Below are 13,258 nucleotides of genomic sequence, written 5' to 3'. Positions count from 1 at the left end.
CGAGGTGCGGGTGTCAGTGGCGCAGGGCTGGGCCTGAGGCTGCTGCAGCCTGGTAGCCCCGGGCTGGGCACTCTCCCACCCTCCGGCTCCCCTGGGACCGGGGAAGGCGGTGCGTGTAGGAGAGGGCTGCTTCTCCCGCGTTCTCGCCCTGGGGAGCTCGGGCCGCTTTCATGTTCCGGCGTTGTCCCTGCCAGCAGCTGCCTTGCGTCCCGCTTGTTTTCCACCCGCTTGTTCTACTGCAGCATTCCCGGCTGGAGCAGTGACGGGGACTGGTGGATAATAGCACGGTGTTCCTTGGCAAATTTTATAGAGTCGTGGAATAGTTTGGGTCGGAAAGGGAACGTGAAGATCATGTAGTTCCAACCCCTATTTGGGAGCAGCAGTGAGAAAATAAGCGTTGTCTAGTGCTGAGGGAGAAAGAAAATGCCACTGTGCGTTGTTGGGTTGCCTTTGCTTTGTGGTCACAGGCATAGCAGGTCACTTATTTTGTGTTTTATAAGGCATTTATAATCTCAGTGCAGTGTTGCAGGTTACAGGCCTGTAATCAGGCAGAGCCACTCATGTCTGGAAGGATAGTTTTTGTTATTGTTAAAACCAACGTAGCAGAGGCTTGAAATTTGGAACTCATTAAGTGGTCATTTAATAGCATTGTCCTGCCATCCTTTTCAATCTGGCTGTACTTTTCATTGGAGATCTCAAGGTGATTTTTTGGTCAGTATTCATCAGGAGACTTAACAGCAGGAGGAGGGAAGAAATAGAAAATGGAAGTTTTGGTGTGATGGAGGAGTAGTGGAGGTTTTAATGAGTTATAAGATTTCAGATGTGCAAGTAAAGCCCAGCTGAGTTTGAAATACACAGTAACACTCAAAAGGAAGTTGTGGCTTGAGGTTTTGCCAGACAACTTTAATGGAATTCAGTTTTCCCTTCAGTTTAAGCACACAGACAATGCTATAAAACACAATGTGTTCTAAAAGAAAAATCACAGAGAAGAAAGTTACATAATATTGCACAAAATGCCTTTAGCCCAGGTGAAGATTAATAATGAGGAGTGACTGCTGTAGTATGTGCTCCCACATGGTCTCTGCTGAAAATAATAAATATCTGTGAAATGGTAATGACTGCAAAACAAAATAATGAACAACCCAGTCACTGGCATGCATCATACAGGATTAGCACACCCTGATTTAAAAACCTGGCTTCAATACTGGGAAATTAAACATTTCAAGTGTGGAGGCACTTTTTATTGGTTCTCTTTGTAGTTAGTTAATTTCTGAGCCTTTTGTAATTCCATGCCAAGAGGAGAAATGCTTTAATGGTTTAGGAATTGTTCTGCTCCTGCTTATTAATCTCTTTCTAGGTTCTAAGTTTCATATTGCCAAGGCCCAGCCTTGCAGAGATAGTTTAGTATAGCAGCAAAGGGAGTCCTTGTCAGCCATAGTGACTTAGGAGCAAGGACTGGCAGAGCAGTCCCGGGAGTTCCTTTATTGAGTTTTCCATTGCACTAAAGGAAATTTCTAAACTTAGATCATTGGCAAAATTGGTCTTTAAGAGAGAAAAATGTCTGAATTCAGATTTTTAATTTATCTTCCAAAAGCTCAATTTCTGGATTAAAAGTCTTTTTTATGAGGCAGTCTTTCACTTCTTTGGACATTAAGAATGTGCCTGCATTCTCTAGTACCTTGAAAATCTTGAGGCAAGGAGCTGTATAGATCATAGATCATGTTATTAGAAAGTGCTGTAATATTGCCCACTAAGTATGATTCACTTGTTCTTGTTAAAATCTGTTAATTTTAAATGTTTTAGGATTATGGGATTAGTAATTTGCCATTTCAGTGATATGAAGCTTTTCCTTTTTTGTCCCATTTGGAAGTAGATGCACTTGATAATATTGGAAACCCTGAAAAAGACAAAACCATAATCCTGTAATCCTAGAACCACAGCAAGCGAAAGGAACTGAGAGATGTCATTAAGCACATGCTTGGCCTAAATAGGATAGATGTATTCTACAAAGAATTTTTTTCTGTGTATTGGGTTTCTTTAAAGTTTGGAAATCTTCTATGAACTTAATGTTCTCTAAAAGTTCATTTACAGAATGAGACAGGCCAAACTGTTTTCTTGTATGTTGGAAGTGTTTTATGGACTCTTAGCCCAAACAATGCTTTACCACACGTTACCTGCCTTATTGCAGTGTGAAAGTTCAATGTAATCCATAAAAACTTCAGAATTTGTAGTTAAGGTTTTGTGTCTGTAACCACTAGAAATACTATACCCATTAACAACATTTGCAGCTTTTTATTTTCCTCATAAGCATAGCAGTAGTAGCTGGAAATTGTGGATTCAAGATGATGTAATAAGATTATCTGTAACCAGCTGGAATATAATGTGGATTGCTTCTGAAGAGGTGTTTGAGTTAATGGTGTGTTGAAGAAATCAGTTGAAGTTTTTATTTCTTTTTTTTTAGTATCATCTGCCGGAGTCTAGCAAACAGCAGCTATGGAATAAAGAGAAAATCACCACTTCAAAACCTGCATCTTGTTTCCCGGAGTATACATCATCCCTGCTATCCAAGTGCAAAGTTCCAGAGACCTCCCTTAAGGATATCCATTCAGCAGTTCTCTTCTCTGAATCGTCTTCCCCTTCACAAAACAAAACTTTTAAATGTCAAACATGGGTACCAGTCCCACAGGAACTTTTGGCTGGCCAGATTAGCCTCTAGGCTTCTCAGAGTTCGCTATCTCATCTTAGGATCTGCAGTAGGAGGTGGCTACACAGCTAAGAAGGTATTTATCTCTGGAAGCTACTTCATGCATTTTGTCTTTGCTATTACATACTTCAGAACAGAAGTTCTTGTTATAGCCACAAAAAAGGGATGCCACTGCTTGGTTAACTGATGATAATAAAAATGAGTGAATATGGAAGACATTGTTTAGGAAACTGCTATAGATCTTAAAAGATCAAAGTACTACTCATAGCTAAAGATGGTGGGTTAGTATGTTTTATGTGTAGGTAGTGGTTGCTCATACACTTCTCTATGTACATTTCTTTTTTCTATTTTTCTATTTCTACCATGATTTTTTTCCTTTCTCTGTTAGACATATGAGCAGTGGAAGGACATGATACCAGATCTCGAGGATTATAAGTGGATTGTTCCTGACTTCATTTGGGAGCTTGATGAACTTGTTGACATCGGTATCACAAAGCCATGATGCTTCTCTGTCTAAAGACTGGCATGTGTAAAACTTAACCTAGGAGTGCAGGTCCTCAGGGCCTCACTCCAGGAGTAGCTTTTCAGGTGTAATTTGAGTGGACTTTTATTTTTGGAGTTTGATGTGTGTTTCACCAAAGAATTTGTATCGGTGTGTTTGTAAGAAGAAATTAAGCTCTGTTTAGCATGGGTATTCCCTAATGCATCCTTTCATTTGAGAATGTTCTTGGTCCTTTCACAAAGCCATATAGTCCCATTAGTCTCCCAGAAAGGAGAGTTGCAGCGTGATCAAGGGGACTCACACAGGTTTTGGTAGTATTATGCAAAAAAATTTTCTTTCTATATGATTGACTTACAAGTGAAGATATAAATAGATAGTAAAAAATGTGTGAGTAAAACACCAGTTGGAAATGCAGAATAGCAAACCTGCCTATCTACAAAATTATCTTGAAGATACAGAAGAAAAGAAAGTGAAAAATATAGAATTGCTTTCCTGAGCCTTCAGGTTGCAGTAGAGCCTTTTGTGTATTTTTAAAAGAAAGACAGAAATCTGAAAATCAAGCTCTGGCTTATATTTTGTATGTAGGGTAGAAATGTGATGATCTCTTTTTTTAAAAAAAGAAAATGCAGATTTTTCTGCATAGAATGGTAGAATGCTTTGGGTTGGGAGGGGCCTTATAGATGTTTACTTCCAGCCTCGATGCTATGTGTGAGAGTTGCATAGGTAAATGCAGAGATTGGAAACTGATACAAGTTTTTCTTGTTCTTACTGCAAATAAACACTGCATTTTTATAGTACTTTAAAGCTAATGATTTTTACTCTTAAGGATCACAAAATTGGCTTGTTTATGAAATTGAAAACTAAGTTTTTCTTTAAAAGATTCAAGATATGAGCATAGTTAGAGTTTCATGTAATTTTAAAACATCCATTTAAAACATTACAATATGTGAAATGCTGCAGTGTGTTTTTGGCAATTATAAAGTACCTGAGGCAGTCAGCTTATCAGGAAGTTCAAAGTCTAAAAAAGCAAGTGGTTTTTCAGATCTGATGGTATTTCCCAACAGTAGTGGGGTGAGGTGCGCATGGAGAGAAACTTCTTCATACTTGTTTAAAAAAAATTTTAAAGCCATATCCTGAAACAGTTGCTAGGTTTTGTAGCCTAAACCTTTTCTTTTGGTTTTTTTTCCAAAAAAAATTAAAAAAACCCCGACTAACTGTTGTATTGTTTTCCTAGAAAAACTTCTCAAAGCCCTCCCTGATGCAGATGACCTTGCCAAACTTATGCCTGACTTTGAGAAGATTGGAGAGAGCCTTGCTTCACTGAAAGGATTTCTTTCTCCTGGTGAGAACAAATTTTCAGCTAAGTTTTAATTTCAAAAGTTGAACTTATTTGATGATGAGGGTGTAGGTATGTTCTTGGATGCTAAAACAAAGGAGATCCTGAAAATGTTTGTGTTTGCATTGAATATCTCTTCTGAAAGAGTTGTGGACGCAGGTAAGTGTGATGTATTTTTAAAAGCGAGAATTCTAGTAGCAAGTGCAGAGGACTGTAATGTGAAATTGAATAGAAAACTTCAATTTAGCTTCAACTTCTTCTTCAGCTTGAAAGCTCAATTCTTCAGTGAGTCAGAGAAGCTGGATGTGTCCAGCTAGAACTTGGTGAGAGTGCCACTGGACAGTAGCAGTATCACAGCTGTTACAGGAGAAAAGAGTTGCATTGTTAAGAGTGAAGGTTCTTAATGTAGCAAGTGTGTGAAATAGGGGATTTGTAAGAAAGGTATTCCGGGTTGAATGGTGTTTTCCATCTGGTCATGGACTCAGGAAAACTTTCTTGGAGATTTAGGTTAGGTGGGGCAGTGTTTCAAAGGAGCAGGTAAGAGTTCTAAATCCTTCAGAAAAGGCATGGGGATGGTTTGTCTATTCAATGTATCCAGGCAGTAGGAGGCTTAATGTATCTGTGAGGGGTTATATCATTGTTCTAAATGTGTTTGAAAATATTTTCATATCGGTGTGCATAAGAAGTGTGTTTTTGTTTCTTTGAAATACTGTCAATGGCAGAACTAATTTATTAATCTTACAAATGCAGCAAGAATCTATGTAGGGGCCAAGTTCAGCAGAGTGCCAAGTAGATTACAATCTCCTATGTATTCTGGCAGTTTAAAATTTTAACAGTTTAAAATTGTGTTGTTATTGACCGATAGTGAGATGTCACTTATTACGTGTTACCATACTCACACTGGCATAATGGCCATTCATGATTGTGTGGTCCTCCAAATGAAACAAAGATCCCTCATCTTTATCTTGCATTTTGTTTGTGTTTATAATTTTTATTTCCCCTCTTCTGCTGATTTTTCACAGGTTACAATTTGGTTAGTGAAGTCATAGGAGCTTCTGATCTACTTCTGTTGTTAGGTGTGTAAAAGCCCTTTTTCCTGCCCTTAACTTGCCTTTTTACAGCAAACTGTTAAAACACTGCTATACTAAGAAGAGTGAATATCAATATAAATACAACTATTTACAGCAACTTAATATGGATTTATAAATACTTTCAAACTCTTTTAAAAATACTTCATAGAAACACAGAATCTCAGAATATGCTGAGTTGGAAGGGACCCATCAGGATTATCAAGTCCAACTCCTGGCCCTTTTCAGGGATATCCTGAAAAATCCCACCATGTGCCTGAGAGAAGTGTCCAAAAGCTTCTTGAGCTCTGCCAGGCTTGGTGCTGTGACCGGTTCCCTGGGGAGCCTCTTGTAGTGCCCAGCCACCCTCTGGGGGCAGAACCTTTTCCTGACCAAGGTCCTCCCCTGTGAGAATGAATAGGTGAATGGTTGATATATCTCTGCCACAGTCTTTAGCAGATGGTTTTTATTTCAGGCTTGTTCCAGAAGCTTCTTTTGAAAACCTGTCATTACAATAGGAAAGATTTTTTTTTCTCATTACAGTAACAGCAGTGAATTTTGTATTATCCTTTTGTCTTTCACAAAAACTAATTCTGCAATATTTTGAGAACTTTTAATAGTCTAACTGAAGCTCCCTGCTCCCTTGTGTTATAATTAATCTGCGTCATAAACTAGATAAACAATTTTCAGATGAGTTTTAAACTGAGTTTCTTCTTCAGTTTCTTAAGATGAATTTTTTTTATAGGAACTTCAAAGATTATTGAATTACTAACTCGTAGGGGTTGAAGCTTTAATTTTCTAGTAACTGTAGTTTGAGAATTTTTAAGTGCCTTTTGCATCTTATTATTAGTTTCTGTAATTGTGTCCTAGGTTCTCCAGGAGAAACAGCATTTCGGGCTACTGACCAGGGATATGACAACGACAAACAGTTCAAGAAGGTAATTACTCACTTGCAAACCTGAAAATGTCTCTATAAACAGGTTTTTATGGTTTGAAAGTGCATCAGTAGCCCATTGCAGAAGTTCATTTGAAGCAGCTTGAAAAGATTTTCTTGTTGAATATTAGTTCAGTATGCATTACTGCTTTTTGCATATAAAAGTATTGCACAGATAATGAACATTTTGGTGTAAGGAACTACAAGGCAGACATGAATATGTTTAGTAATTGCATTATTAAGAAAATTGGTCTGTAATAAGAATGTGATTTTAGAATCACATGTGCATGTATGTGCATTTGCAGTTTTTCAGGGCATGATCTCCAGGGCACTTGAGTTTATAACTTACTACTGAAGTTGGTTTAGGTGTTTGTATTTATTTTTTAGCATTTCTGCTTCAGACTCGTTTCTGTTGACATTTTCATAGTTTTAATTCTTATTTAAGAATTTCTGCCTTAAAGAATTTCCATTTCTTAAAGTAGTATGTTTTTTACTTTCTTTATCTAGATAAAACATACATCATATTTTTGTTACTATTTTCTGGAAAATAATGTTACTGTATTTTGATAACCTATAGTTTTAGCACTTTTTTTCCTGAAGTCAAGAAGGTGGAGTTTATTTTTTTGTTTTCATGAACATTTCTGTTAAATTCCTAAATTGTCATATTGCTCATTCTTTAAAGGCTTTTATTTTTCTTGTGTCTGTTTTTAAAAATTGTTTTACAAAAATGGAAGGAAAACAATATATATCAGGGAATTTGTAAATTAACATATAGATATTTTTGAACTGAAATTTTCTGAACTATGACTGGGGGTTTTCCATAAACAACTTTTCTGTATATGCAGGCATGTATACATTTATTCTACATTAATTCTGCATGGTAACATAGTGAAACATGTACAAAGCTCAAATCTTACAACCATTTTTCCCCCTGTAGAACAGTGCTGGATTTTTACATGAGAATTAACCTAGCTTTTTATTTCCCCTTTGTCTGTAAACTGTTTTTCTCCAGAGTGATTGCTTTGCACAGGTTTCACTGTATAAAACTTAAAGAACACTTTACTATTGATTTGTGAAGAGGTGGCCATCTTAGTTTATTGTCTCTGATGATTGAAATAACTGACACTTTTATTGAATACTAGTAATATCATTCAAACTTGTTATGATCCTGTGGTTGTTTTGGATGCAGTGATATCTGCATTTTAACTTTGACTGTGGTGTGGAAAATATCACCAGATTAAATTAATATGATTAAGAAAATTTTGTCTGGCCTAATGATTATATCTGATAAGAAACTGTTAATTTACTAATTAATGTGATCAGTTTGGACAGAATATTTGAAACTAGGCACATATGAATCCCTAACAGAGCATAATCACCAAGTTTGTTGGCAGGCAAAATTATTACTTTCAAGACAATGAATAAGATGGCCTTTTTGCATTTAATGCTTACCACTGCCAACCAATGCTAGTTTAAGAACTGTGATTGTATGGGTTCATAAAGTGATTGTATGTGTGCTGTAGTATGCTACTGAATGTGCCTGATGAGAGATGGTTTTCTTTGTTTCGATCTCTAAAAGTTTCCAGTAGACTGAGCAAGAAACCAGTTGTTTTGCAAAGCAACTTTAAGAGAGTAAAATATGTCCTAAACACCAAATCAGTCTGTACTGCTTCTTGTCAGCTAATGTGTTTATCTCATAATCTCTCATTTAATCCAAAAAGTACAATATTTTTAAAAGAGAATTAAACAAATTACTGGAGTGTTCAGATAAGTAGTTTAAAAATGTGGCATCTAAATCTCTTTTTACCTGGATTAAATAAGAAATTTTGTTCTGGGAGAAAGAAGAGCAAAGTTATAAAAACTATAGTGAAGTAAAAATACTGTATTGTAAGTGATGAACTAGTTGAGGCTTCTACTTGAAACAGCTGTGTTACCCTCTTAGGTTATCTTGCACTATTGTCTGTCTTCATGAAAATTTTCTTTAAGAAATAGTTTCCTCTTAAAGCAGACAAATTCCAAAGCTTAGCCTTTACCATTAAAGAAAACATATAGTGGTTATAGCTGTGATGTAGTTGGATTGAAAACTGTGACTCAGATCTTGGTGTGGGGCTTAGAGTCCTTTCTCTGCTCTGATTCTTTGACACCGTGTCATGCTGTGAAGACCCTGCTGCTCCCTGGAGCAGTTGCAGTGTGTGATTGCCTCACTCAGCCTGCACAGGGTCACCTTCAGCTGGTGTAAGGAGCTACACAAAATCCCACAGCCCTTGACCACAGCTGCTGCTAGAGAGTGAGAGAGACTTGAGTAAGGACTGTCATTCGCATAGATTTATTTTTTAACATTTGTTTTGTGTTTTGTTCTTCCTTGCAACTTATGCAATAAAGTTTCCATAATTTTCTCTGTTTTATTAAGAGTGCTGTTATATTCCCAACTTAATTTCCAGTTTCATGTTATAGATGCTCTGGATAAAATTGTTACATTTATTCAAATTCTTAAAAATCGATCTCTTTACCTGTCTTGTAATTTTCACTCCTTTGTATTGCTTTTAAGTTAAAGAGAGAGTCATACTCAGCTGTAGTGCAGTATATTAACTTTTAATACAAGATAATAGGGGATGGGAGAAGTTTAAAGAATGCACAGTAACAATGTCAGGGTTTGTCCCAATACGTCAACTACTGTAGTCTTTTAACTCCTGTTATTCCCTACCCTTTACATTGTTTCTTTGACAATGAAAAGAATAATGTAATGATTGTAAGGAACTTGATTTTCCAATCGCATTAATTGATTTGTGTTGATTTTTCTAGCAAAAATTCTTTAAAGGACAGGTTGATTTTGGTGGAGGGGACCTGCAGTGATAGTGTCCAACGACAGAGAGATACCGATATTTTTATTTGTGTCTTGGTGTATGCCAGTTGGGGTGCTGTGTGTATAGTTCTGAGCTATTTAAAGTTCTTAATTTTTTAATATTAATTTTTTTTAATCTAAAACAGTAAATTAAGATCTAAACTATAAAGGAAATAATAATGTGATTATTGATTGTAACATTAACTTCTTTGTATCTATCAGAGAAGTCTTTTAAATGACATAATTTTTTGTTTGAATATTTTATTAAATGGTGTAACTGTAGTTGCAAATTATTCTTGTCATACTTTATTGTGGAATAGGAGTCACATGTACCAGATGTCTTTGAAAAGAATTGCTGATTAAATAATTCGACTTCAAATTTCTGTTACTTCCTATTTAAATGCTGAAAGGCCTTCATGGCAGATTTTGTTCAGTGTTTTTTCTTGTATTTTTGAGCCCATAGCATAATGTTTAAAGGGAATGTGTTGGGTCATACTGAGAGTTTCCTTATCTGCAAAATATAAGTATTGTTCTAATACTAAATGTAGCCATGAGGCTTCCTCTCCTTGCTGCTATGTAGGAATGAAATCTTCTGCCTGAGTTCCTGGCTCAGTTTTAGTGCATTTGTTAGTCTGGCATTAGAGGCATTTATTAAATCTGAAAGTGGTTCAGTAAAATGCAAGAAGATTTTTCTGTGCTTCAGATTATACAAATCACTGTTTAACAAATGTTTGTAATTGGTCATTTGATTGTGTCTCTCCTTTTATCCATTCTCTTGTGTTGTTTATCCTTATGTGTACATGCCTGTGTGTGTATTTCATACAACAAATGTATACCTTGATGATGGATGTCTTGAATTCTTACACCAAAGTTTTGTTTCAGCGCTTGTTTTGATTCCTGAAGTACATTTTTGAAACATTTCATTTCACTGCATGTTTTCTTAGAAGATGTAATATTTTTTTAAAAGAAACTTATTTAAATAGCTCATTAATATTCTTCTCTGCATTCTTTGAAATAAACAGTTCATAAGCCTCTGGTAGAGGCTGGCATTGTATTTCTCAACCAATTTTGAAAGACAGCTCACCATTATAGGATTGTTTGGTATGGAGGGAGAAGAGAACTAAGCTTTGTGGAAATGCTGAATGAGTAAAAGAATAAGCATCAAGTTTTAGGGATTTTTGGAATGATCAGGAAGAGTTATGACAGCATGAATTTAAATTGCAGTGGGTTATGGAAGTGGAGAGGGAGCTTTTTTTATGCTCAAGAAACTACTTTTCTTCTGCTAGTTTTAGAAAGTTAAGTACCAACCAAAAATCATCTTTTTATAAGCTGTCTGTATTTTGCTAGGAATAAAAACAAAGCAAAAATACCCTAAAGAACTTTTACTGACAAAGCTGAACTGAACAGTTTGATAATATTTTAAAGCTGAGATAGTTATAGATGGAATTTTAAAAATGTTTAGATGCTTAGTTAAAGTTGAATATAATTGTAAAATGTAGCTAAATGTTGGTTGCTTTGTTCTGCCTGGATTTGCAAAATGCATGATTTTGCTGACTCTATCCACTCCAGCTAGGAAGAGCTCTTCCTAATGAAATTCCACTTGCATTTGAATTGACCCGTTCATACCTGTTTTTCATCTGTCTTTGTGTCATGCCTTTTGGTTTAACTTTGTTCTCCTTATACCCCAAATTTTTCCTCTCCTTTTTATTATAAACTCATGGCAGGGCCTGCTTGGGGAGCTCATTCTGTTACAACAGCAAATCCAGCAGCACGAAGAGGAAGCACGCAGAGCCGCTGGCTTCTCTTCCCAGCAGAAGCGCAAGGTGATGCCCTAAGGGACCAAATGTTCTGCATTCAATCTAATCCAATACTTCAGCTCTCTGCATTTGAGCTAGAAAAATCTAACTAATTAAATCGTGGATGCAAGTAATTGGCCAACTTCACTACAGATGGGTAGTCCTGTTTCAGTTTAACCAAGTTGCATTTAAAGCATGATGTTAAAAGCAAAACAAGTACTTTGTGTCGCTTTGAAATTGTATTATCTCTGCCTCTATAAAAAGTGTTATTTAAAGTTCAAACATTAAAAATGCATTTAAGGAAAGTACATTAATAAAACCTGTTTACTGTTGCTTGTTTCTGGTAGCTCTGTCTTGTAAGAGTGTAGCTATTTACAGGGAATATATCTCTGAGAGTTTTTCTCCCCTGCTTTATACTGTTGCCAATCTGGAAATGACAGCAGCTCCTTAGTAATAATTTTGCCTAGACAATTGAATACTGCTGATAATAACAGTATCTACTGTATACTCATCAGTGGTAGTCCCTTGTCTGTTCTGCATCTTGAAGCAGAATTTTTACTGATTTGTTGCGCTTGTTGAACATCTGTACTTCTCTTTACTTATTTAATTTAAGCTCTGATCATTTTGTTAATTATTATATGGCTGATTGGAAATCCCTCTTAAACTGGGATGTTTTAGTTGTCTGATCTGTTGCAATCTGTAATTCTTGACCACATTGCTTTGTTAGCTGCTTTTGTGTCTCCTTAAAAACTTTCTGATTAGTCATACTTTTCAGCACCTTTGGAATTCAGTACTGAATACAGAACTTGATCTTCTGTACATCTGAAGATAGATCCCACAAAAAGAGAAATGCTCTAAATATTAATTAAACTTTTAGACATGTTTGCATAGCTGTAATTGTCATGTTTTTGAGTCCATCAACAGAGGAAAACAGTGTTCTCTGAAAGTATAGTAGTACTTCAGTGTTTTGCTTTCTTGCCATGTTATTTTATATGGTTTAGAGTTACAAGCTCCCTTGTTGGATTGTATAAAGTTTATTGAGAGAGCTAGAGTATGGAATAATAGATTGAAGTAATAATAAAATGTATGAACATGTAAAAATTGCTGGAAAATCAACACAATATTTGATATATAAAAATTTATCAGCCTAATAAACACAGAGAAAAAATGAGCTTGATACTACATTTGTTTATGATTGAGATTCTACTTTTTAGAACTTTGTTGCAACTAATTCCACAGTTCCCCAGCTGTGACGAAACTGCAAGGGCTGTCTTTGTAAATGTTATCCTGCCCTCCATGGCAAGTATTGTGTTTTCAGAGGACTGAAGGTCTACCTTCCTTTGCATATGGAAAATTTTCACTTAGCATTCAATGTGCTGTTTGGCATACATGCCTTAAGACAAAGAATGAGTCATGTTTGTCACAATAACTTTGGTGTTTGAATCAGTTTGAAAGAGATGGTAAACTATTTTCTTTAATACCTTGATATGAGGATATGGGTTAAAGAATCCAATTATTGATCCACATTCTCTTTTGGAAGAACAAATTGTGACTGTCAATGAAATAAGTCATTGCAGGCCCTTCTGACAGGGCATAAACTAACCCTTTTTATTTTTTAACTGAGTAGTCTTGCTTGCATGTCTGTAATAAAACATGGTATTTTTATTTCAGTTCTTGAAAGTTTTGTTGCCCAATTTACTTGCATATTTTTCCATTTTAATTTATTTACTCAATATTAAATCTACTGCAGTTGTAAATTGAGTAACAGTACAAACCATCTCACAATCAGGAGAAGATACTAAAACCAAAAATTTAATCTTCTCTTGTTGAATTTTTTTTTCTTGGGCAACCTGTTAAATATTTAGCAGTAAAATTATTTACAACTGTACTGTGCATGGCTGCTTGAATGCATTTTTTTCTGGGCCTCAATATTTTCATTTAAATTATTGGAAATAGTTGTAATTCTGCACATAATCAGTTTAAAATTATTTCCAGTGAACAGATATCTGTGTGCAAGGGCCCTTGATTAAAAATAAGTCTCCAGCATTCTTTTCTTATAATTCTTTAAGGTGGCAAT

The 13,258-nt window shown here is 35.7% G+C and overlaps 1 protein-coding gene across 4 annotated transcripts in view; it reads left to right on the top strand.

The window, feature by feature from the left end:
• Positions 1 to 2,466: 2,466 nt before the first annotated feature.
• The window catches only part of OPA1 (OPA1 mitochondrial dynamin like GTPase), a 46,038-nt gene continuing 35,246 nt past the window's right edge, over positions 2,467 to 13,258 (top strand). The window contains exons 1-6 of one of the 4 annotated variants that reach the window (XM_031055351.1): positions 2,467 to 2,780; positions 3,093 to 3,189; positions 4,441 to 4,548; positions 5,565 to 5,618; positions 6,480 to 6,547; positions 11,110 to 11,208. In XM_031055351.1, coding sequence (XP_030911211.1) covers positions 3,114 to 3,189; positions 4,441 to 4,548; positions 5,565 to 5,618; positions 6,480 to 6,547; positions 11,110 to 11,208 — 405 coding nt within the window. In that variant the 5' untranslated portion in view covers positions 2,467 to 2,780; positions 3,093 to 3,113. The remainder of the gene's footprint in view (positions 2,781 to 3,092; positions 3,190 to 4,440; positions 4,549 to 5,564; positions 5,619 to 6,479; positions 6,548 to 11,109; positions 11,209 to 13,258) is intronic. The other 3 variants (XM_031055353.1, XM_031055354.1, XM_014312313.2) reach the window with 3 other exon arrangements.

Source organism: Geospiza fortis, unplaced genomic scaffold (assembly GCF_000277835.1).
Source record: "Geospiza fortis unplaced genomic scaffold, GeoFor_1.0 scaffold172, whole genome shotgun sequence".
In the NCBI taxonomy this organism is placed as follows: domain Eukaryota; kingdom Metazoa; phylum Chordata; class Aves; order Passeriformes; family Thraupidae; genus Geospiza; species Geospiza fortis.
This window is presented reverse-complemented; position numbering and strand designations above follow the sequence as displayed.